Source organism: Apium graveolens, chromosome 5 (assembly GCF_009905375.1).
Source record: "Apium graveolens cultivar Ventura chromosome 5, ASM990537v1, whole genome shotgun sequence".
NCBI classification, from domain to species: Eukaryota; Viridiplantae; Streptophyta; class Magnoliopsida; order Apiales; family Apiaceae; genus Apium; species Apium graveolens.
Window position 1 is genome coordinate 68,600,203 of NC_133651.1, and position 27,065 is coordinate 68,627,267.

General features: G+C 34.1%; 1 protein-coding gene across 1 annotated transcript in view; it reads left to right on the plus strand.

Annotated features, from left to right (window-relative positions):
• Nucleotides 1-14,279: 14,279 nt before the first annotated feature.
• Nucleotides 14,280-27,065, plus strand: part of LOC141724148 (BEACH domain-containing protein C2-like) — a 41,387-nt gene continuing 28,601 nt past the window's right edge. Inside the window, exons 1-11 of the mRNA XM_074526154.1 lie at nucleotides 14,280-14,432; nucleotides 14,815-16,812; nucleotides 17,542-18,326; nucleotides 18,823-19,518; nucleotides 20,187-20,321; nucleotides 21,622-21,726; nucleotides 21,902-22,009; nucleotides 23,911-23,987; nucleotides 24,618-24,699; nucleotides 25,370-25,690; nucleotides 26,306-26,925. Of these exons, the coding sequence (XP_074382255.1) occupies nucleotides 14,853-16,812; nucleotides 17,542-18,326; nucleotides 18,823-19,518; nucleotides 20,187-20,321; nucleotides 21,622-21,726; nucleotides 21,902-22,009; nucleotides 23,911-23,987; nucleotides 24,618-24,699; nucleotides 25,370-25,690; nucleotides 26,306-26,925 (4,889 nt within the window). The 5' untranslated portion in view covers nucleotides 14,280-14,432; nucleotides 14,815-14,852. The remainder of the gene's footprint in view (nucleotides 14,433-14,814; nucleotides 16,813-17,541; nucleotides 18,327-18,822; nucleotides 19,519-20,186; nucleotides 20,322-21,621; nucleotides 21,727-21,901; nucleotides 22,010-23,910; nucleotides 23,988-24,617; nucleotides 24,700-25,369; nucleotides 25,691-26,305; nucleotides 26,926-27,065) is intronic.

Consider the following 27,065-nt stretch of genomic DNA (forward strand, 5'->3'; position numbering starts at 1 on the left):
TTATACTTATTCTTAAACTTGAATTTAACTACACTTAAGTTCATTAATCAACAATCCAAGAATTACCACTCCAAAACTTCATAAAACTAACTAATCTCTACATTCACAATAAGCAAGCCTCTCATGAATTAAAATCAACAAAACTAAACCTAATTACTCAAATAAAGTTAGGGTTTGGAGGGGTTATACCTTCCTTGGAGAGTGGAGAATCAAGAGAATGACTTGGAATCACCCTTAAAGTCCTTATCCAAGCTTAAACTAAACAAAACTTCAAGAACAAAAATTTTAGTTCTTGAAAAACACTATTCACCATCTTCTTCCATGATTTTTAGGAAGAGATTGTGAATGATTTAGGAGCTCAAACTTCTAGGATATCCATAACTATGCATAAGGAGTCTTAGATAATTACCTTGTGATTTAACAAAGCTTGGAACTTGGTTTTTGATTTTCTTGCTTTGAAGAAAAAGGAAAAGCCGAGAGCTCCTTGGATGAAGAAATGAAATTATTTTGTGTTTTGCTTTGATTTGTTTTGGTTGGTTGATTTTTTGATTTGTTTTGTTTTGATTTCTTACCTTTTTACCATGGTAACTTTTGTGTGGCTCACAATCATCCAACAATTCCTTCCCTTATGTCATGCTTTTGTCATCATGTGATGTCACCCTCCCTCCTTTGTCCTCTTCTCATTGGTTTGATGACATCATCCCCTCTGATCTCTTTGATTAGCTTCTAATTACTTGGCTAATGACCGCTGATCTGTTATACGGTTCGCTTAACTTTCATTTTCGTTTATCGTTTGAGGGATCATACCCGGGATCTTATTACTTAGGTTCCCTTAACCTTTCTCAATACATTATATTCCTTTTTATGATCCTCTATTAAAATCCTTGAATTTAAATCCTTTTTATCCTGTTACCTTATACTCAATTCTTTCGATATCTGGTGGATTTTCGGGAAAAATTAAAAGGTTCAAATTTGGATTCTGACGATCTTTACATACACTTATATATCATATAGAGTACCAATAAAATCTCAGAATATCCATAAAAGAAACCCTACATAGTGTGGCATGAACAGTTTTCTTATTCAGCAATATCAGCAAAAACACTATTCATAAGGGTTATAAAAAGTTCAAAATTTTGGGGTTATTACAATTGTGCTAGCCATTTCTTGGAGTGTTCTATTTTTCCGTTCAACTACTCCATTTGATTATGGAGTATATGGAGCGGAAAAATTATGTGTGATGCCATGTTCATCACAGAAATTGGTAAAACTTGAATTCTCAAATTCTTTACCATGATCAGTCCTTATATAGACTATGGTTTTATTTTGTTGATTTTGAATCCTTTTACATAAAGAAGAGAAGGATTCAAAAGCGTCACTTTTGGCTTTGATAAATTCCGTCCATATAAATCGTGAATAATCATCTACGATTACCAACGTATATGAGCAACCTCCATGACTTTGTATAGGAAACGGACCAATAAGATCCATATGTAACAGCTCGAGAGGACTTGAGGTACATACCATGAATTTTGCTTTGTGAGAGGCTCGAATTTGTTTACTAATTTTGCAAGCTTCACAAGTATGATCTTCATGATAGTTTAGCTTAGGTATACCTCGTACATGGTCTTTAGTTGATATATTCTTTATCAACTTCATGTTGGCATGTCCTAATCTTCGATGCCATAGCCATGGATCATCATTTATAGTGATTAGGCATATGCTTACTTGCTTGCTCATGTCACATGTATATACATTCTTATTTCGAGGGCAATTGAGGACCAACTTTCCATATTTATCAAGAATCGAGCAATGAGTAATGTAGAAAATTACCTTATATTCATTATCGCATAATTGACTAATGGAGAAAAGATTGTACTTTAATCCAGTGACTAATTGAACGTCGGAAATCTTAACTTTATCATTACCGATATCTCCGATGTCGACAATGTTTCCTTTGCTACTATCTCCAAATGTTACATTCCTTGCGGTGACTCTTTTAATGTTGTTCAAGAGTGACTTGTTTCCAGTCATATATCTTGAACACCCACTATCAAGGTACCATATGTCTTGTTTCGCGGCAAGACAAACCTACAAAACCGATTAATTAAATTTATAGGTACCCCTTTGTCTTGAGGGTCCTGGGGTTAGTACATCATACATAACATTTGATTTTTCATGAAAAAATCTAGGCATAGTATACTTATCATTAGGCACATAAAAATTTCTAGATGCATAATGCCTAGTTTGAGGTTGATAATACCTAGAGCTATCATGAAATCTAGAAGGATCATGATAAACAATATGTTTATTATTAGCATGGTAATTTGGATACACATTCCTATTGAGAGGTTGTTGTCTTCTAAATGCATTACCATTGACATGATATTTTACGTTTCTATCTTGAAACATGGGAGGTTGATGAGACCTTTGTTGCCTTTGATCTTTATATTCCCTATTCTTGTAAGGCATTCATTTATCATCTTTCTTGTATGATTCCTTGCGAATCCATACATGCTTCCCCTTAATTTCACCATTCTTGAATTTGCAATATTGAACGGTATGTCCAACCTTATTGCAATATGAACATTTATATGATGGTGATTCATGTGAAGTCTTTATTGGTGATACAAATCTCCGATTACTTTCTTTAGGAGGAGAATTCTTATTATATCCCAAACCTTCATGATTATATGAGGTTTTTGTATGCACCATTTAATCCAACATCTTATTGCCTTTTGTAAATTTTTGAATGACTTCTTCAAGATTTTTATTTTCTTTCTTTAAGGCATCAATCTTGTTGTTAAGGATTCTTTCTTGATCCATAACTTGAGCTATGAGTTTAGATTTTCTTCTTTTAACCTTAGAACTTCACTTTTAAGCTCATTGGTTTCTGATAGCTCATTTTCTTTATCAAGATTGTTTTTGTAAGATGTTTCATTATCTTGAACATTTGATTTATTTAGAATTTTTAAGCTCAATAGATCAACGTGAAGTTTACAAATATTATCATTCAATTGTATCTTTTCACGTTCCATCTCTTCATCTTTGAGAATCAGTGATATATTCTCTGTCTCAAGATTGAGTATATTTTCTTGAAGTTTATTTACCTCAATCTTGATGAGATGGTTTTGATCTTTTAGAGATGTAATCTCATTCTCATCTTGGACTTTTGAGTCCATCATCCTAGTATATTCTTTATTTTGAGTATGATGAATTTCCTCAATTTTCATCTTCTCAGACCATAGCAGGTGAAATCTTTGTTCAACATCTTTATACTTATTTTTATAACTTAATACAAGTTCAATTAAATCATGCTTATTCATATCTAAGAGAGATAAGTTAGATTCATCTAATAAAGATTTAATTGAGACATAGTTAGATGTTACCTCTTGAATTGAAGAGGAGATTTCCGTTGAGGTAGTTTCATCTCCGAGAGCCATTAAGCATAGATTGACCACTTCTTTACTAGTTTCAGGAGCTTCTTCATCTTCACTAAGATCCCAACCATTTTCGGCCATGAGACTTCGTCCCTTTGAGAGTTTAGAACATTCTCTTTTGTAATGACCAGGTTGTTTACACTCAAAATACACATCTTGTGTTTCCTCCGGAGATGGATCTTTAGGTTTTGGATGTAACGCCCTCCAAACCCGGGGTCTAGATTTGGGGGTCACTAGCCAATAAACTATAATAAAATAATCACAGCGGAATAATATAATAAATATGACCCATTGCATGCACTGGATCGATCACAGGTTATAGTATGAAGCAGGCACTAAAAACCAAGTGTTATTACAAACCATAAGTCTAATTAGTTTTACAACTTATTCAAATTTTATTACAAACCATTATACTATTCAAGCGTCCCAAACTGTCTACCTGGAAAACACACCAAACTATTTACAAGCACTTGACCTCTAATCAAACCTGGAATTCAAGCCTGCTCTGGTTTAGCTGAAAGATTAGATTAATAAACAGGTATGAGCGAAGAGATGTTCAGCAAGTAATATAAAGTTTGTAAGTGAACAACAATAATAATATCTGAGTTAAAGTCAAAGCTGATATAAACTATAAAGTTTAAGCGATAATTTAATCAAGCACAATTATGCACTATGTTGTTCCTGATGATCAGTCACGAAACAGCACCGGTATCCCGCAGCCATACCGTAAATATAGGTATCGATATCCCGTAGCCATACCGTACCTATTGGATATCCATAAAAAGGCATATACTCGCCTAGCAAGATATTACACTTTCGTATAATAGCTCACGTTGGACCGGTGCCTCGGCCTCTTACGCTAACCAATAATCAATTCACAAAATAAATTTTGATTAAAGGAGTCGGATCAATGACATCCTTATCCATTCAACTCCCCATGTCACATGGTCCGGAGTTATCTCAACAACTGATGGTGAAACAAGTAGAACAATTAGTTATTCGCTAATCTCAATTCAAAGTTTCACTGTATAGAGTATATCTGGATAGTATAGTTATTCACTATCTATCAAATCCAATGATTGGTTCTAGCAGAATGATTGCTAGAATAAGATAATGTCAATAAATATAGGAGTATTGATATTCAATGCGCTATCAGAGTATTTATAAATAGTTCTTATATTTTGAATATGTAAAACAACAAGCTATTCTGAATTTAGAATAGGGGAGAATACTTGCCTGATATGCTCAATAACTTTTCACTAAAACCCCGGCTTATAACTGCTGGCTATCAACTCCGTCTAGCACTTGACCACACTCCTTGCTACTCGATTCTATAAACAAAAGGACTATCTTAATTGACAAAACCAAATTTAATCGACGTAACTATACGTCTTGACATCTACCCGATCGTTTATAACTAAGCATCACATTTTAATATTGTAAACAGATAGCATGCATATCACATAGCACGTAATCATGTCATTCATATATCATGTAACTACATATTTCATGTAACATATAAGTCAGATCGTAAAAAGGTATGTTTCAGTACGTTCAGAATTAAAATCAAGTCAATAATAATATTCACCGATCAGATACTGACTCAAAAGGACTAACAAATCAAATGTCATTGCAATACAAAAGAAATTAGGATTCAAAAGTATTTTTATTGGAAGCGTAATGTTTTTCGTTTCGTATTAAACGGACGAACGGTTTAATTATTATGAATAAAATAAGAAATACATAGAATTAAATCAATTAATAATAATATTAATTGATTTTTAAATACCAAAATCTAATTTTTAAAAGCTTAAATTTTTTTTAAAGAATTATTTGAATTAATTATAAATAATTTATATTTTATTTAACTATTTATAAATAAAATTAATTGATTAAATGATTTTAATCAATTAATTAAATTCATTAATAATTAACCAAAATGAATTATAAATAATTAAATCAAATTAGATTTTTGACAATAATTAAAGAAAATAAGTTTAGGAATTTAAAATAATTAATAACTAATTTTTAGAATTAAATAAATTGATTTTTGAAAATAGGAAAAATGATTTTAATAAAAAGTAAAAAAAAAAGAAAAAAATCAGAAACGTTTCTTGGACTTTGGTCGTCCCCTTCAGTGAATCAAACCTCAAGAGCATTCGACGGAAACTGGAAACAATTCCAGAATCCGGCGAAACCACCCGGAAATCCGGCGCCGCCCAGCAACCACACCACAGCTCCAAAACATAGCCAAAATCGATGGGTTTTTATACCAATCGATTCCAATCTTTCCCAGAAACTCAACTTCAACCGTATTAACCTCCAACCTCAATCCGAACAACAACTCCGATCAAATTCGAACATTTTCCGACGAACCAAATCGGAAAACCCGATTATAACCAAATTAACACCAAAACTTGAGTTCTCGGTATCAAAACGAAGCCCAGAACAATTAAAAACTAACCCAATCATCAAACATAACCAAGAACATCACTATAATCAAGAAAATCGATTTGAAAAATCCATAAAAACTTAGAACTCGACTTTTACATTCCGGGAATCAAACAACACAAATTTATAATCAAATCGACTGGAAATCATCATCTAAATCTATTTGTAACATCAAAATCAATCAAAAATCAATACAACTCAAAAACGATTTCAAGACAAAAACAAAAAAAATGATTTTAATCATCAACTCACCTCAGTTTGTGATTTTGGTACCAAAAGATCCGTCTTCTCGAGAGGATTGCATTGATTACAAGAGCGTTAACAGAGGTTTAGTAAATCTCTCAAAATCAAGGGATTTGTGTCAAGAACAAGATTACACCCCCAAAATTATATTCTTGATTTTTGTTTTTAATGAAATTAAAATGAATTAAAAAGAAATAATGGGCTATTTCTATTTTTATAAAAATTATACCCCAAAATAAATTAAGGGTGTTTTTCCCCCTAATTATAACAATTAGGGCCCCAAAATAATAATTACGGGGAATAATTTTAAAAACGATAAAATACAAAATTAATGTCAAAATTCCCCAAAAATTGCGAATAATCCAAAAATGCAAAGATATTGGGTAATTGAGATACAAAAAATTTTATAAAAATAAAACACATATTTTGTGGGGTTTGACGTCCCGGTGGAGTCCCGGTCCGCTGATTTTTGGAAAACAAAACGATACCTAAATTAACCGAAAAACCCGAATATGCTTAAAATACATTCCATTGCATATAAATGAGATAAAACAGGTACATTGATAAAGACATACTTAAATACGGGTCCAAATTACAGACTAATTCATATAATTGCTGTTTAAACGCATTTTAATCAATCGAAAAATTTCCGGGTTCGCACGGAAACACACATAACAGTTATAACATCTAATATAATAGCAATAAGCACTTTAAATTTATAAAACACGTAATATTTATTTATGTAACACATAATATTCACATAATTTTCCCGGATATTACATTGGAGGAGTGTAAACAGGATGGTTTGCAGATGCATTGGCATTACTATAGGTATTTGTATTTTGATTATTTTTGCCTTTATTGTAACTCATTGACGGATAATTACTCTTATAGTTGGAAGAATAATTTTGAGAGTAACTTGGCCTTCCGTTAGAGTTAAAAACTCTTTGTTGATTATTTGATTTTTGGAAGCCTTTTCTGTATCTTTGAGCTTTGCTTTGAAGCACACGACGAAGTTGTCTCGTGAGTAGAGCAATTTCACTCTCATCGAGATTTTGGAGTTCCTCATTTAACTCCTCGTCGTTTTTATCTTCATCAATTAATATGGCCTTTAGAGCCATATTTTTCTTTTTATCCTCCACTTTTGGAGCAACTTTTTCCGGAATATTATCTTCTTCGTAAGCACGAAGATTTCTGAATAGGTTATCGATTTTATACTCATTTAAATTGTGCATCTCTTTTATAGTAGCAACTTTGACCTTCCAACTAGGAGGGAGAGATTTGAGCACTCTTCTATTTTTTTCATTTTGAGTATAATTCTTTCCATGTTGAGATAACTCATCGATTATACGAGTAAATTTTGATTCCATATTGATGATATTTTCTCCTTCTTGGAGTTTAAAGTTCTCGTATTTTTGGATCAATGTTTCCATCCGAGAATCTTTTATATCAGTGGTTCCTTCATAGGTTACCACTAATTTATTCCACATTTCTTGTGCTGACTTGCAATTATTTACTCTTTTATATTCTTTTTCTGTAAGTGCACTTGTGAGAACCATTTCCGCCTTGGCGGCTATATTCATTGTGGCTTCTTCCTCTAGATTGTATTCACTAACCTTCTGATGATGATGTCATCGACAGTTTTGGTAGGAACGCGAACACCATCTTCGATAGCTATCCAAACTTTGACTCCTTGAGATCTAGCATAAATATGAAACTTCGTTTTCCATGTTGCAAAGTTGGTGCCATCAAATAGAGGAGGTCATGAGCTTGACAGTCCTTCGCCACAACCAACGAGGTTAATATACGCCATTTAGGATCACTTTTTGTTGTGCCTGTAAATCACTTAACAAACACGTTAAAAACACTGCTCTGATACCAATTGATAGGTCCCGTAAAAGGGATATATTAAGCTAAGGGGGGGGGGGTTGAATAGATTAATTACCAATTTAAAAATTATTATGGCATTTTAAAATAATTTATCCTTTTTTTAAACTTTACCGAGTGGTTATGCAATTTATATGTGCGGAAAATAAAGTGCAAGCAAGGAAAATTCCACACGGTGATTTTATCCTGGTTCGCGATGGCGCAACCTCTAATAGATTCGCTCACCCCTACTCAAGTCCCCAAGCTCCTCTCCCGGACTCAGGATTTTCCCTTATAATAAACTCGCTCCTTTAGTAGGCGGAGAAGCCTTTACACCCTTACAAATATTTATCTTGGTGCGTAACACAAGGGTCACCACCTCAAAATAAATATAATACCTACACAACTTATCTTAGACAATAACTCCCTGCTATTTTTTCAAAGTTGATGTAAAACCCTTGTGTGGACTTGGATTCCTTAGCTTTTGTCGGTCTTGGATTTTAGTGATCCGGTCTTGGGCCTTTCCTCTTCTTCACGGTGCAGATACTACTAACTCCCCGTTAGTACATATAGGACTTGGGTCTTAGAACGAGAATCACCTCACGTCACTTTGCCTCACTACAAAACTAATAAGACAATCAACAAAACAACAAGTATAGAGAAAAAGATGGGTTGAACTAGTATGTTACGGTACTTGCCCACAAGATAATATAATATTCACATAAGAATATTAAATATCAACTATGTATACTTGACTTGAGATATAGAATAGTATGTCAAGTATACTTTCGATTACTCCGTCCTTATAGAATATATGTTTCTTGAAGTAATATAAGAAGTCTTTTATATATATAAACAATATAGCTTATGACTTTTTTAGTATTCTTCTTCTCTCGATTATGTATTTATAAATCAAAGAATACTTTAGTTACAATCTCAGAATTGTAACTTATCATTTTTAAGCTCGTAGGCTTAAGGATTTTAGTATACTTATATTTTGACAATTATAGAGTCAAAGTATACTTTTAACTTCGTGCATAATTTATAGGTTCTATATAAGCCAAGATCGAGATAAAAGAAGTGCAAGTAATTGGATTTGGATTTGTGTTTTTGAAGTTTAGGTGGATGATTACGAAGCTTACTATTTATCGATTTATAATCCCACGGAACACTAAAGATGTTAGTGGGGATTATACGATACTTTTCGTAATGGTACTATATACACGAACTATGCGTTGGCTAAGATCCAAATAAATGAAGTACAAGTAATTAGCCAACTCGTGTGATTAAATCCACCTTTGAAGCTTAGACGGATGATTACGAAATTTACTATTTATCGATTTATAATCCCACGGAACATTAAAGATGTTAGTGGGGATTATACGATACTTTTCGTAATGATACTATATACACGAACTATGCTTTGGCCAAGATCCAAATAAATGAAGTGCAAGTAATTGGCCAACTCATGTGATTAAATCCGTCTTTGATATTTGATAAAATTATGAAGCTTACTATTGATCGAATTATAATCCCACGAAACACTAAAGATGTTAGTGAGGATTATACGATACCTTTCGTAATTATTTCTATATTCACGAAATATGTTGGCCAAGATTGAAATAAATAACGTGCAAGTAATTGGCCAACTCGCGAGGTTTGTCAAATATGAAATCTCACTCGTGAGGAGTTATAGAGATTTATGAAATCTCACTCGTGAGGAGTTATAGAGATTTAAGTACTTGTATTTTATAGATCTTCTTTTAAAGCTTCTTTTTTATTCGAATTCCGAGTTTGAATCTTTGTTCTCTTTTCTTAGAGAACCTTCTTTATAGGAGATCTAGTATTAGAGCTTGAGATGAAGTAGAGAAATTAAGTACAAAGCTCAAATAAAATAAACTCAAAGAAGAAGCTAAAAATTACCACTTTTGAAAAACGGTCGGAAAAGTTCGGCGGAGGTTCGACCGGATTTTGGCACTATGGTCGAACTTGGGCAGCCCTTCGGGAGGCCGGAGATTGGTAGTGGATGAGCTCACTTGGTAGGAACAAGCTTGGTTGGGTGAAGCTAAACTTGGGTTTCAAAAACCTTGTATATATGTATATAAATTTAAGAGAGAGAAGGTTTTTGATAAGAAGTGTGTGTATAGAATTTGAAAGAGATGAAGAGAAGCACTTCTTGAAAAAATTCCAGCAACTTTGTGGCTCTTTAGCTTGGTTGAAATGGGTTGGGGTGGGGGTTTATTTATAGGAGAAGTTATGTGGATTGAATGGTGGAGATTTAAGGAAAATGGATGGTGGATGTTGTATGTCACATGGATTGATAACTTGGCAAGTAGGTTGTGTTTCTTTGACATAGCCATATAAGATAAACAACTTTATGGGATTCAAAACTCAGCTGATATATTTAATTAAATATATATTTTCCTTTTTTTAATTATTATTTAATCATTTTAATTAATCACTAAGCACGATTAAATATGACCACACTAAAAACTCTTAAATAAATATCATAAAAAATATGATAATTACCTAAATATTATAAAATGATTTTCTGCAAGTTTTGGTCAACCTTGGTCAATGATAACTAGGTCAAACGTGGTTAACTGTGGGGCCATCTGTCTCGATTTTTGTGTCCAGACAAAAATTCTCTAAATATTACGAAATTTTTACCATGCATAGAAAATACCATTTAAATGATCCATACCAAATTTCAAGTCATTCTAGTGAGTGAAAGTATTTTATTTAAAATACAGACTGTTTTGTCAGCCTTTTCATCCGAGTAAAAATACCATTGGTCTTGAAATTAAATATATGAATCGTTTGACCAAAGTTTTGACTTGAATAAATACTTAAAATATATTTCCTAATATATAAAATATATTTGGATGGTAGGAAATATTTTAGTGTATTTTTGAATAATTTTCTCCGAGAAATACTGATTTTACGAAACGAGAGAAAATTACTTCACGTATACATGGAATGAGTTATAAAAATGAATATTAATATTTCAATCATGAATATTAATAAAATTTGGATAAAAATTATTTTGATGGACGTAAAAATATATTTTGGAGCGAAGAGTAAAATATTTTTGATATAGCACGAGTCTTCTAAGGAATATTTCTGATACATCCCGTTTTCGAGCTTGTTGTCTTATTGATGTTGCAACTGAGATCTAAGAAATATCATATTTTGATATTTCTTCTTTGATCATATTGCCTTAGAGATATATTACATAACGATATAATTTTGATGTTTTAGAATAATGGAATATCTCTTCAATATGAATATACTTGAAAATAATTTTGTTAGTTTGACCATTTGACTTTGATTTGGGTCAATTAAAATTATGTCCTAATGGAGAGGATCTACGTGTATTTAAATTTTATGTTTAATCGTACAAATACCAAAATAAATAATATATCAAAAATATCTTTTCAATCTTCCCCTTTTTGGTATTTGCCAAACAAACATAAAATTTAAATTTTTCAAGTGTGTGCTTCCCCTTGTGTATGCATGAGTTTTAAAAATATTTTTGCACATACAGTTTGTGGGATTACTGCTTGATTCCTCTCTTAGGTAATTCCTGCAAAAACTTGTTAGAGTATTCATATAAATATAGAAACATAATATTTCTACTAAAATTTCAAATTTCTTTTAACTCCTCTTCCCCTTTTGTTTGGGAGATATCAAAAAGTGTTTATCAGACAGTGTTTATCATGTAACAGCATTAAAAAAATGTTGGTTATACAGTGTTTATCAAGGTAAAAGCATTATTTGCATATAAGCATGTAAAACAATATTATTTTTGCCTCTTTTAGATTTACCGTGCTTGTAAGCTAGAGTATTTTATGATTAATTGAGGTGTAGTTTTATATCCCTAGAAGATAAGCCATGCATGTTTATTCAAAATTAGTTGCACAGAGAGGCATTGTAATTTATTTGATGCATATAGTATATGAAATTCATTTGTAGTTTAACACTTAGAGAAAGATGTGGTTGTTCCTTTTGTTTAGACAAACATTAGTAAAGTCGGGTTTGTTTTCTATTTAAGCAAATTGAGAATAATGTAGTGACACAGTTCCTTTTTAACAAGATTTATATATAAGTTATATTTGTCCTTGTTTGCATGCATGTTTTTTTTAGAAAAATAACTTAGTTTTTGTTTACACAATTTTAATGCCGTCTATCTGAGAATATAACCTGAATCTTTTGTTTCAACATTTAGAAGCATATGTTTAACCAGTTTGTACTCTAAGTGATAGAAATTAATTTGAATACAAACCAAATACTACTTCTTAGCAAGAGTTACATGTTAAAGAACCTACTACAATCTATCATTTGAGTAACTGCAAACAGACTCACAGAGTTTACACAATAGGATTGGCTTTATACAATCTAGTTCCTTTTAATCATACAAACTACATGCTTTACACATTTCTTTAAGCTAATACATTCTATATAGAATAGGCTAAACTGACTTATACTAACCATACATCAAGTCTAATCCATTTAACCAAGTACATAATTTGAAGAGCTATACCTGTTCTTACCTTGTCAATTCTGGATGCTTATGGCTTCAGGTTGGTTTTGAACAAGCAAAAAAACAACTGTATAGTATATTTACGTGGGTTTTGAATTTGGAAGGTGCAGCTGATCAACAGAGGTGCTATTCTCAGTAAGTCCATTCGTTATTCCTGCAGAGTATTAGATAGTGCACAAGTGCAAACTAAAGCCACAGTTAGTATTAATACATTAATTCTGATTATAACAGAATTCAATGTGCAGTCCACATATAGAACAAAACCATTTTTTTTAAGTTTCATGTTATTAGATTAACCAGCAGTCTGAATAAGAGAGAGTATCATGACAATCTAATTATGCTAATAAATCAACCTTGTTAGAGATCATGAATTGAAATCAACAGGTTTAAGAAATTAACAGTAGTTTGAAAGTAATAATTTACACAACATATTTATAGTATTTTAACTTCAATAATCATTATGTCCCTGCATAAGTTAGATAATCATTATAATAACAAGGTCAGGAAGTATCATTTTGTGGGCACAAATAACTTAAACATAATGCAGATTATATCTACATGAAGCAAAAGTATTCATATCAATCAGTGTGGTTCACTGATTAATTAGAACAAGGTTCTGCACCTGTTTAAAGATTACAAAGCATTAGGAGTGCATACACTCCATAAATTCAAAGTGAAGTTAAGGTTACAGTCAGGAAAAGTACCATAACAAGCCTAAACAATACAAAGTTCTTATATGCGATTTACCTTGGTTCACGTGGTTTGCCGGTTATTGTGTGAGCACGTGGGGTTTATCCAGTGCGCACCCGAAGGGTATCAGCTGCGGGTTCCGTACGATAAAAAATAAAAAAAACAAAAAAAAACTAAAATGGGCATAAATAAATTTAGAATGTACAAATATTATTATTCCTTTCGGTATTTTTAATACAATAAAATTTTGATAACAAAATCATAATATAATAGATATATTATTTTTTACCATCGTAGATATAATTGTATTTAGATATTTTTCAAATGTAGGTGATACGTGTACATTGTAATTTATAGATGCACACCCCTTTATAAAGTGAAGAGACCAAATTATCCTTATACACATGAAAATAGTTTAAAATCGAATTTATTCACTATGTTGCTCTAATTTTAATGTTAATAAGGGATGTAACCCTATAAAAAAGGGTGTACATATATGAGTTACCATTTTCAAAATTATTTGTAGACTAAATGTAATAAACTTTTCTAGATTTTTTTTTTAATATTTTTTGAAAAACAATTTTGAATTATTTTGTTAAAAAAATACTATTTTTTGAAAATAATCTGTGAAAATACAAGTTGCAAGTTTTCAATCATATTTGCAACTGAAATTAACCAAATTAACCAAAATCAACCATAAATAAACTTTAAAATTTACTCCATTCAAATTGTATAATACGTTGCTCAATAATGGTAAGTGCAATCTTAAATGCAATAGAGAACAAATTCTAACAAATTCCTGTATATTTGATTGCAGGTTACATACCGTTTTTGTACGTATTTTAAGAAATAATAAAGTCGTAAAAAATATAAAAAAATAGTATTTTTAATAATTTATAATTCATTTAAGTGCATGATTTTTTGCAGGGGAGGAGTAGTATTATTTTACCCACAAACCCACCCCCATGATCGACTCTTTAAATTATTTTTAGCCCTCTAATTTTTTGTTTGTCAAAGAATTTTTTAGGCCTTTTATTTCTACTACAAGTCTACAACTATTATTACTGCTATTGCTATATACTATTTTCTCTTTTATTTTAGCTTGTTGCTTCAAATTTATTTGGGCTGTAAATTCTAATTTCACACCTACTGCATCATACTTCAATCGAAGCAACAACAAGCATTCCAGATCCCCCAAGGTACTCTTTTTTCAACTAACCCCTTTCTACTACATTTGCGTTTTCACTTGTTATTTGTATGTATCTAAGCTCCCCTTTTTGACTGTTTCTTGAATTTTCAAAGACTATTTTTTTGTAACTGTGTGATCTTGATAGTTAGATCTGTTATTCAATGCAAATTCACTCTTTTTACGGTTTGGGTTTTGATTTTACTTGATTTGAGTTAATGGGTAGGTAAAGATTTGATTTAATTTTGATAATGAAGTTTAATTTGTTAGTCTAATGAAGTTAATGAATGTTATGTCAAGTGGGATTTGTAAGTACTAATGGACCAGTGGTTTTTTTTTCTTTGCGATTTTGTTTGTTGGGTTATTAGAGAGCTTACATTGTAGTTGGTTTTCAGGAAGTATATGATATAAGTTGTTTGCATGAGGTTTTGCAATGGAGGGAGATGGGGGAGTAGAGAATAACAATGGTTTGGTAAAGGGTTCGGAAATTGATGATGAATGTGAGATTTTAGATGGTACAGTAGAAAATCTTAGTTCAGTGGATTTAGGTAGTAATGGGGATTTGCTAGGGGTTGAGAGCGTAAGCACAGATGTTGATGGTGATTTGTTTGAGCAAGTATCTTTGAAAGATGGAGTGCAGACGGGTGATATTAGACGATTATCAGGTGGTAACTATGAAGCATCTGAATATTCGTTTGAGAAAGTTGCGTCAGGGTTTAGTTCTTTGTCAAGTCCTGGTTTTGATCATGATCCAGTTCCTGAGCCTGATAGACAATCTGTTGATGATGTGGGACAGAACGCTTCTTCATCTAGTCTTGATTCTGCAATGGAATTGTCTGGGGGTGGTCACTCACCTCTTACTTCACCGCAGAAGTCCAAGTCAAGGGCTTCTGTGCCAAACGTGTCTCCAGAGCTCTTGCATTTAATAGATTCTGCTATAATGGGGAAACCTGAAAGCATAGATAAATTGAAGCGTATTGTGAGCGGTGTGGAGCCTTTTGGGAATGGAGAGGAGCAGGCAGAAACTGTTGCTTTCTTGGTAGTTGATTCGCTCCTTGGTACAATGGGAGGTGTTGAATCTTTTGAAGAGGATGAGGCCGACAATCCTCCTAGTGTGATGCTGAACTCGAGGGCTGCTATAGTCGCAGGGGAGCTAATTCCTTGGCTTCCATGTCAAGAGGAGCATGAAGACTTCATGTCAGCCAGGACTCGGATGGTTAGAGGATTGCTTGCCATATTACGGGCTTGCACCCGGAACAGGGCAATGTGCTCTGCTGCTGGTCTACTGGGAGTTCTTCTGCATTCTGCTGAGATTATTTTTGTTCAGGAAGTGGGTGTATCGGAGAAACCGTCATGGGATGGTGTTCCTCTATGCTACTGCATCCAGTACTTGGCTGGACATTCTCTCAGTGTGATTGATCTGCATAGGTGGTTTGGAGTGATCTCAAAAACACTCACTACTAAATGGGCGGGTCATTTAATGTTCTCATTGGAGAAAGCCATGGGTGGAAAAGAGTCAGCAGGTCCGGCGTGTACATTTGAGTTTGATGGTGAAAGTTCTGGATTGCTAGGTCCAGGAGAAAGCCGCTGGCCATTCATTAATGGATATACTTTTGCAACATGGATCTACATTGAGTCATTTGCAGATACTCTGAATGCAGCCACGGCTGCGGCTGCAATAGCTGCAGCTGCCGCAGCTAAATCAGGAAAATCATCTGCCATGTCTGCTGCTGCCGCAGCTAGTGCACTAGCTGGCGAAGGCACAGCCCACATGCCTCGATTATTCAGCTTCTTATCTGCTGATAATCAGGGTATGGAGGCTTACTTTCATGCTCAATTTTTAGTGGTTGAAAGTAGTAGTGGGAAGGGAAAAAAGACTTCGTTACATTTTACTCATGCTTTCAAGCCGCAGTGTTGGTATTTTATCTGTCTGGAGCATACTTGCAAGCAAGGGTTACTTGGGAAAGCAGTGAGTGAGCTTAGGTTGTATATAAACGGATCCTTGTATGAATGTCGCCCATTTGATTTTCCCAGAATATCCAAGCCACTTGCATTTTGCTGTATTGGGACTAATCCACCACCAACAATGGCTGGTCTGCAGCGCCGTCGTCGTCAATGTCCTTTGTTTGCTGAGGTGGGACCTGTATATATTTTTAAGGAATCAATTGGTCCAGAAAAAATAGCACGATTAGCTGCTAGAGGAGGGGATGCACTTCCTTCTTTTGGCAGCGGGGCAGGGTTACCATGGCTTGCAGCAGACAACTATGTTCAAAGTAAGGCAGAAGAAAGTGCACTACTTGATGCAGAAATTGCGGAATCACTTCACCTGCTTTACCATCCTAGTTTACTTAGTGGGAGGTTCTGTTCAGATGCCTCCCCTTCTGGTGCTACAGGTCAGCATTCTTTTTCCCTCAATTGCGCAAAAGTAAAATTAGCATTAAGCCTCAATGTTCTTTAGCAAGGAATTAAGTGGTAAGTTGAAACTGAAAATTCTATTTCCAACATAGGGCCCTGTTGTAACCCCACTCAGATTTTTTAAATGTCCCTGTCTTCATAATTTAGGTGCTTCTTTTGGGCTTTGTTTAGAATTCCATCCTACTAGCAATTTGCTTCTGAAGGTGTAATTGATAACTTAATTTTAGAGTATGCCATTACTTGTGTTTTTCTTCATTACTGATATCTAAAGGTTAAAAATCGAATTAAAGAGTAAAAACAATAAACTTAGTGTAATCACTACGCTTCTTGCCCTATGTCAGAAAACCCAAAACAACCTTAAAATGGAGTAGTCTTATGGATTGGTTCTGTATCTCTTAAATGGTATAGATACTTTTATAATAGTAAGAAACTTTTTTCGATAGTTGTTGCGTTTTATGTCACTTAAATACTTCACCTATGTAAAATTATTTGTTCATGTTTCTAAATCTTAGTGTGATCAATCTTGTATTTCTCTTCTTTATATTTAAACATGCGACTCTTATCTATGAAATGCTATTGATTGTTTCACGGTCTGCTCTTTGGTTTTAATCCTTCAATACAAGCTAGCTCGGAAGTTTTCTGGCTAGAAGTGAGTATGTTATTACCAATTTTTCATGTCAATCTTAATACTGATTTTGTCTTTGCAGGCATGCTCCGAAGACCAGCAGAGGTTCTGGGACAAGTACATGTTGCTACAAGAATGCGACCTGCAGAGGCCTTCTGGGGATTGGCCTATGGAGGACCTATGTCCTTACTTCCACTGGTAGTAAGTCATGTTCATGAAACTACTTTAGAACCTCTACAGGGAAAGATGTCGTTGTCAGTGGCCACAACTGCTCTTGCTGCTCCTATATTTAGAATAATTTCAATGGCTATTCAACACCCTGGTAACAATGAGGAGTTGTGTCGTACAAGAGGGCCCGAGGTTTTGTCTAGAATTTTAGATTATCTTCTACAAACTCTGTCTTCCCTTGATGAAACAAATCATGGAGTGGCAGATGAGGATCTTGTTGCAGCAATTGTTATTTTGTGCCAATCGCAAAAATTAAATCATTCACTCAAAGTCCAGCTGTTTAGTACATTATTATTAGATCTGAAAATTTGGAGCTTATGCAGCTATGGACTGCAAAAGAAGCTCTTAGCATCTCTTGCCGATATGGTTTTCACCGAGTCATCTGTAATGCGAGATGCTAATGCCGTTCAGATGCTTCTTGATGGCTGCAGGAAATGTTATTGGACCATCCGTGAAAAAGATTCAATAAATACATTTTCTCTACAAGAGTCAGTTCGCCCTCTTGGCGAGGTTAATGCTTTAGTTGATGAACTTATGGTTGTCATTGAACTCCTAGTAGTTGCAGCTCCTCCATCCTCGGCTGTTGATGATGTTCGTTGTTTACTCGGATTCATGGTCGATTGTCCGCAACCAAATCAGGCATAACTTTATCCTTATTATTTATTAAAGTATATCTGGTCTGTCACACCAAATAATTAGTAAAAGTAAAAATGTAAAATGATGATCGGATTGGCAGGCCAAAACGGAACCAGATAAGAAATCTTGTACAAATTGTTCTAGCTGAGTTACTGGATAGAATATTATGAGCATCTCATGTTAGTAATAATTTCTGAAAGAAATACAATCAGCATGAACTTTAACGACATACAATATAATATGTATCTTATAGGCACATACAAATGATATATTTAAGCTGATCGAGGTGATGTTTAATCAGTTGTTAATTTTTCATTTTTGGATCAAGGCACAATGACATGTGCTGTACTGGAAACCCTAGGATCATTTTTTGATTTGTTTTTCACCCCTAGCTTTTTACACGTTGGACTGTGGCAGCTCGACAAGCTTTATCCGCTATGATGTATTTATGTACGATTTTTCTTTTGTCTGACGTGTATATTGGGATTGTCCACTCCAGGTAGCAAGGGTTTTGCACTTGATACACAGGTTAGTGGTACAGCCGAATACTTCCAGGGCTCAAACATTTGCAGAGGCCTTCGCATCATCTGGTGGCATAGAATCGCTTCTTGTTCTGTTGCAGCGTGAAGCAAAAGCTGGAGACAACAGTTTTGACCCTTCAGTTGCGAAGTCAACAGAGTTAGTTGTCCACACGTCGGAACAGAATAATGATGATGAAGTTCTAGAAATTTATCACAGCGTTAACATTGAGGAGACGTCACTAGCTTTGGAAGAAGGATCAATTGAAACTGAGTCTGGAAGCAAGGGTAGCAATCCAATTACCATTGGTGTAACCTCAAATATTGAAAGGATGACATCTGCTTCTGAGAAGTCTTTTGCTAGAAATCTTGGGGATATACATTTCTCAATAAGTGGTGAAAATGCAAGAAATAATGCCTACAACTTTGAAAATGGGGATGGTATCCTTGTTGCTATTATCGGCCTGTTAGGTGCATTAGTTATATCAGGACATCTGAAATTTAATTCGAATGCTACTCCGGATGTGACAGGAAACCCTCTTGGTTTGCTTCAAGAGGGTGGTACCATGTTTGATGACAAGGTTTCCCTTCTTTATTTTTCCCTACAAAAAGCTTTCCAAGCTGCACCAAACAGGCTTATGACTAGCAAGGTTTATACAGCTTTATTAGGTGCATCGGTATGTGGAACTTATTCCTGCTTTTCTGAACTCTGTATTTCCCGTGTTAGTGGTAGACATGTAGCATAAGTTAGGGTTTCTGCGTCATCTAGCTAATGTGAAATCCTGCTCAAGCATACTGTGTAATGAAGCTAGAAACATTTAAGCTACTTGGATACGTTGAACATATTCAAATGAGACACATGTACGGATGTACCATTGTGTGCGACTATGAAGAGAATGAATTAAATTAAAAAACTACATAATTCCCTGAAAATAAAAGATCACTTGACCATTACAGAACTCCAAAATGACCAAAACCTAACAAAATAACTAATAAGTATCTTATATATAAACTGCCTAAACTATTCTACCGGACCATCCTATGTAAAGCCAAAATCCCATCTCCGCTTCATCTTTTTCTTTCCCACCAATCCCCTATGCCACCAGGTAAAAACTCTTCGCACCATGTTGGTCCTCATCAGACTTTTTCCAGTCAAATTGCCACCAGAATATAGGAAGGTGTTAAGAGGTATTAGACAAGTATAGGGTATTTAACAATTAAATTACCGAATTTTCATCCCACCATTAGAGTTGTATATTCTGTATTTATATATGCAGGAATCATTTCTCTCTCCATGCATGGAGTGTTTTTATCAATTTGTGAGCATTAAGTTTTTGCATTTCAGATAAATATGTCATCAACTGAAGATGCGATGAACTTCTATGATTCTGGTCACCGGTTTGAGCAGCTGCAAATGCTGTTGGTACTTTTGCGTTCACTTCCTCATGCTCCCAAGGGATTGCAAAGTCGAGCTTTACAGGTAATTTATGTAAAATACTATGTGGTCAAATTGTCTTCCATTATTCAGAAGAGCTCAATCTATGATTGGTTTATAAACCGCATCTCTCTTTGTATCTGTTTATTATACATTTGCATTATATTCAGTTGCAGAACCGTGCAGGTAACAGAGGGTAATTCTGTTTAGGGTTGAATCAATTGTCCAAATGGCTAAATGTTTCACCCGATTCAGTTTCAGGCCAGTTTATGTTTTAAGTGGTGTGACTAAATCGCCGAATTGCAAAATCAGTTAACTAGTCGATGCCTCACTTGGCCAGTTGACCAACTTGTCCCCAAAATCCAAGTTACTTATAAATTTCCTACTAGTAGGCAGTTATTTGTCAACGGCCTAACAAATATGCCTGTAGTCATCTTATCATTCAAAATCTTTTCAGAATTTTAAATTCATGTTCTGACTAGATTTTTTTATTCATGTTCTGAAACGATACAAGGCACCAAGTCTTGAGAAAGGTAAGACCACACATATTTATATTAGTTATTCATTTTCTGCAATATAGTCAGATTTTTTTTGTTGATTATTACTGGGACCAATATAATTATGAATAGATTTTCTTTTTTGTCGAGAATCTTCAGGAAAGTATCTTCGGTTCCCATCCTGTGATATTTTGGCTATTTTTATGATATGTAAAATCCTCATAAAATAGTGTCTGCTTCTATGCTCAAAATAGGCTAACTGTAGGATAGTGATATTTTATGTGCCTGATTACACAGTTCCAGCAAGGAAGATGCAAATTATGTGTGTCTAGCAAGTGGCACTTGTAGAAAATTTATGTGTTCTTTTGCTACGCCTTTGCTCTAGAAGCAAGCGTGGATGTAAATCTTGATCAAGGAAGTCCTTGTCCCAGTTTTAGTCTTATAATTGGCGCCGTGTATTAGATATTAATTGGAGTGGCCGAGTGGGACCACTGGTCTACCTCCTAAGTCGCTATGTGGTGTAGCAAGAAACTAAATTACAAGTATGTTTATATTCTGATTTTTTTTAGTAGACAAAGATAATTTGAAGGATAGTCGAATAATGGGTTTTCAATCTCTTTTTATCATTTAAGGTTTTCATGTTGAGCTTTTTCGGTAATCATTGTATGGTATATAGCATCATTACTAAAACTGATGTACTGATATCTAGTTAATATGCGTGGCCTTACCGTTCTCAAGACTTGGTGCCTTGTATCGTTACAGTTCCAGCCAGTTAGATTCGTTAATGCTAAATGCATATTATTATAAAATTCATTCTAATTTTTTAATTTTTTCTCGATTTACTGCAGGATCTTCTGTTTTTGGCTTGTAGTCATCATGAAAATAGGAACAGTCTTACTCAAATGGAGGAATGGCCTGAATGGATTTTGGAGGTTCTTATATCTAATTACGAGGTAATACCTTGCCTCTTATGCCTCATACCCTCTGCTGTCTTTCATCTTTTCAATTTTCAGTTTTCTATGGAGTACGGACGATAGTTAAATTGTAGCCTAGGTGGTTCAAATTCATGGAACGTATTTACATGTAATCAGGTGTTAGGTGTTTTTATTGTATAAATTTTGCATGCAGGCGGGGACAGGTACAAATTGTGAGGACTCCAGAGACATAGAAGACCTCGTACACAATTTTCTCACAATCATGTTAGAGCATTCAATGCGTCAGAAAGATGGATGGAAGGTTGGTTAATACTTAGTAAATGTCTATTTCTTTGGTTCATGTATATTATTTAGGGTGTTGGCCCCAAATGTCACTTTTTGTATTCAAATGACCCTCATTGTCACTTTCTGAATAATTGGCCCCAAATGTCACTCCAAAACGTAGTTTCAAGTGAAGTTTTTGTTATTAATGAAAAACGCGATTTCGTGTTCTGTTTTCAATTTTTTTTCAAAAAAAAAATTTGAAAACGCAACTTCAATTCGTGTTTATGGGGGCAAAACGCAATCTCAGGATGAGTTTCTCATATTAACTCATTTTGGATCTGCGTTCTGATTTTTTTTTTTTTTGCATCCTGAGAAAAACTCGGTTTGAAACTGCGTTTTTACGAAAAACTCATTTTGAAACGCCGTTTTTATATCCATAAACTCAAGACGAGACTGCGTTTTTTACCGAAAAAAATTCTGAAATTGCATTTTCAGCAAAAACTCGGTTTGAAACCACGTTTTTCAAGAAAAACACGAAACGAAACTGCGTTTTCCTTTTATTTAAAAAAAATAAAAAAAATTTGTTATAGAAAAACTCAACACGAGACTGCGTTTTTCGTCTATTTTTAAAAACTTCACCCGAAACGCCGTTTTCAAGTGACATTTGGGGCCAAAAATACAAAAAGTGACATTGAGGGCCTTTTGACTCCAGAAAGTGACATTTGGGGCCTTAATTCTATTATTTATCCTCTGAACTACTGCTTTTGTTGGATGCAATTAAATAGAGTAATTAACATTTCAATTACTTACACAATTTTACTCATAATCATGATAGAGCATTCAATGAGTCAGAGAGGTGGATTGAAGGTCGGTTCTTATTTCCTACCTTTTTGCTTCATACTTCATTAAAAATGGATGAATGAAAATTGTAGTATTAATGTTTAATGAAGGTATTTTAGTAGTATTCCAAATCAAAGACTTGGATATTAATATGTTAAGTTCTTGTAAGAATATTATATATATAATCCAGAATAGTTTTTAGTATCGTGCAAACTTGTGTGGTTATATAAGGAGGTATCTGAAGTTTTCAAGACACAAGTCATACAATTTTGTGTTTTATAAGTAGCTTGCATAGTCTGAACTCTAGTGATGTAGGACGGGTGGGAAAAGGGTAAAAGAAGGGTTAAATTACCTTATCTCCGCGACTCAGTGGTGTCACAAATAAATCTTCATATTTATCTAAAAAAACAATTCATATTTATCTCTCCCTAATATTTAAAGATTATAAAGTTCGTATAGATATTTAACTACTTGAGAGCCTAGTAATTTCCTTGGTATACTAAGTTTCTACTAATATATAATTAATTTAAGGAAACGAATCCTTCCATTATTCTAATTGAATAATCTAGAATCTTCCTAATAAATTTACTTAATATAACTAAATTATCTAATCATTTATAATTACTTTTAAATCTAAATAATAATGTCAAATATATACAAATTAATTTACTTTTTCTTTGCATCTAGTTTCTCATCTTTGTTAGCTATAATAATTATGCACATATATCAAATTATATGTACTTATCAAATATGTATACATGCACACATAGTTTGAAGACACCACCCCCACCAACAATGTCGGCTCTACCTTCACCAAAAATGTCACAACAATCGAAGCTTCGTCGTGTGGGCACACGCCAGTAGGTGCACGAGGACTTAGGATTGTTTGGCCCCCTTGGGTTGTCATGTTGTTTTATTGTCCGACAAGTATGAGTGCGTTTTAAGTTCCCATTTAGACTTATTTTAGCATGCCTAACTAATTAGGTGATACCTGTCCTTTAAATTGTGAATTTCTCTTAATTATATGTTTGTTGAATATTTTCTTTCTATGCATGTTTTTCCACACATTGCTTATGCAGCCATGATTTTCTTTGACAGGATATTGAAGCTACAATTCATTGTGCTGAGTGGCTTTCTATGGTTGGGGGATGTAGTACAGGTGACCAACGGATCAGGTGCTTGTCAAATTTTTTCTAATGCTGAATTTTTTTTTTGCAGATTGTTTGATGTATAATCTGTTAAGTACTGTTTTTGGCATCTAGATTTACGAATTCTTTTTATCTGTAGTGGGATCACATTTAAGAGAGGATAATAGTAAAGGGTGTGTGTATGTTGTTGTTTTTCTGGAGATATAAAAAGATTTTTGTAGTTTTTGCTAAAATAGCCCTTTCATATCATAACATACTTTATCACTATTGTCTTTTGTGATTTCGTTGTATTTTGTTATTTTTGAGGGCATGTGAGTTCATTGTAATTAATTTTAAAGTTTCTTATCAAATAAAACTATAATTATGATAAGGTGTTATGAACCATTTTTTTAAAAAATTAACTTAAAAGTGCACTAGGTTTGGAAATTCTTAATATAAATTGGACAATACATAATTGATCATATATTCTCAAACTTGGGGAGCATGTATATTATTAACGTTTCTACTTTACGTTTCCTTGGTAGTCAATTTATTAATGTTTCAGATTTATTATTCTTATTGCTAATTAATTTTGGGTATACATGTACTTACCATTTCTTTAACATAATTATTTTAGCAACTTATTCTGTGTTTTTCAATCTTGTTCACGTTTTAAAGGCGTGAAGAATCACTACCTATTTTCAAGCGAAGGCTCCTAGGGGAGTTGCTTGAATTTTCTGCCAGAGAACTGCAGGTTCAGGTATAACGTTGATTCATCATAGTTGGAAACATAACTAGAAAAAATTCAGCAGATATGAATCTGTTTCTGCTTCAGGAAAAAAAGCAATTTAATAGATTCCAGCTCAAATTAAACTGCGGACAAAGAAATAAAGGTTTTCAAGTTGTGCTAGACATTTAACATAGAGGAGTCTATCTCGTTACTATATTTAAGGGGCCTCAGTCTCACCCTTCATTACGGGAGTTATCCCTTTTTTTCCAAGTGGACAAGGATAATTTACCAATACAAATTTTAGCTTACTCCTGTAATGTTCTTTACTACGCATTTAGCAAATGAATAAACGTAGATGGGCTATTATTTGTGGAAATTGTTGTAGAACTGATTAAGAAAACTAGTATTCTATTTCCTATGCATTCTTCTGCCAATAAAAAACAGTTGATATTATTTTCTGAATTTATGACTCATTTTGTAGCTATCAAAAGACTCATGATTGTAAAACTATAAGCACTCTTTATTTTTACGTTCTTATTTTGCTCCATGTTTAAGTGATCCTCCCTCATAAGTATAATTAAATGGTTTTTTTCAATTTTAATCTTCTTAGTTCTTACGTAGTTAGATGAACTTTTAAGGATCCCTTTTTGAAAGAAACATCATAGTGACAAATCCTTGGCCTCACTTTCTTTTGTTGCAGACCCAAGTTATTGCCTCCACTGCTGCTGGTGTTGCGGCTGAAGGCTTGTCACCTATGGATTCTAAAGCCGAAGCAGAGAATGCAGTTCAACTTTCAGTGGCTTTGGTAGAAAATGCAATAGTAGTTTTGATGCTTGTTGAAGATCATCTACGACTACAAAGTAAATTATATAGCAGTTCCCGTTTTTTGGATCCCACCGCTACTTCCATGGCATGTGCAAATTCAGAAGGAAGTGCTGTTAGTAGAGCTTCTTTCAACAAAGAGTTATCTGCATCGAGCCAAAGATCATCATTGCGTGATTCTGGAGGGCTCTCGGTTGACGTATGTTCTCAACTTCCTATCATTTGCTTATAAAAAATTCTGTGCAGCTTCTTTAGTTCTTGAAATAAGAATATTAGGGGCGGATCCTAAAATTTTAATAAGGCAATGCAGTGGTCAGAAAATGCTTTTGGTCAAAATAACAAATAGCTATAGTACATAAATATGGGATGGAATTGTTCAACAGCAACCTTGATGGTAGCAGCCTTATTTTTTGAAAAAGTAAAAGAAAAATATCTTTTCTGACCCTTGCGCCTGATGAATCTCTGCATTTTCTTGTCTCATTTACTTTCTTCCCTCGTTGTTTTGAAGATTTTACCCTTGCGTACCAGATACGCAAGGGAGGATTGTAAGCAAGGGAGGATTTTTATTTGGTATTGATTTCCATTCTTTTGATCGTACAAATATATTTAAATCTAATAAAATGTGTAGCAGGAAAGCTTAAGGGAGGACTGTAATGACCTGTCAATGTAGCTTTTTTTTTTGGAAAAGAGACACCGCCATCTTTCTTAGATTATGTCAAGCTTATGTTAAATGTCCGGCGCTTTTGATTTTGTATAGTTTTCTTACCTATTTTATTTTATTTACTGTGTTAAAATATCCCATAAACTAATTCAGGTACTTACTTCAATGGCTGACTCCCAAGGGCAAATTTCAGCCGCAGTGATGGAACGACTTACTGCTGCAGCTGCAGCTGAACCCTATCAATCTGTATCCTGTGCCTTCGTGTCATATGGTAGCTGTGCTATAGATTTAGCTGAGGGATGGAAGTTCAGGAGTCGATTATGGTATGGTGTTGGCCTCCCTTCAGCAACAACCTTTGGTGGTGGGGGAAGTGGTTGGGAATCTTGGAGCTCTTCCTTGGAAAAAGATGAAAATGGAAACTGGGTTGAACTTCCATTGATAAAGAAGTCAGTTGCCATGTTACAAGCTTTGTTATTGGATGAATCTGGACTTGGTGGCGGGCTTGGCATTGGTGGTGGATCAGGTACTGGAATGGGAGGAATGTCAGCGCTATACCAATTATTAGACAGTGATCAGCCATTCTTATGCATGCTTCGGATGGTACTTGTTTCGATGAGAGAAGAAGATGATGGTGAAACTAGTATTTTAAAAAGAAATATAAGCATTGAAGATGGCTCATCTGAGGGCATCCATCAACGATCTGGAAGCAATTCATCGCTCGATAGCAATGCTCGGCTGTCAATAAGGACTCCACGATCAGCTCTATTATGGAGGTAATTGCTTCAGTTTCCCTTATTTAGACATTAAGGGTTAAGAATGCGGGCTTCATGATGGCAGTAGGACATATTTGTTAGAAAAATTAAGGTGAGATAAAGAAGGCAAAAGCTTTCATTTGAGAAATTGTACAAAATCT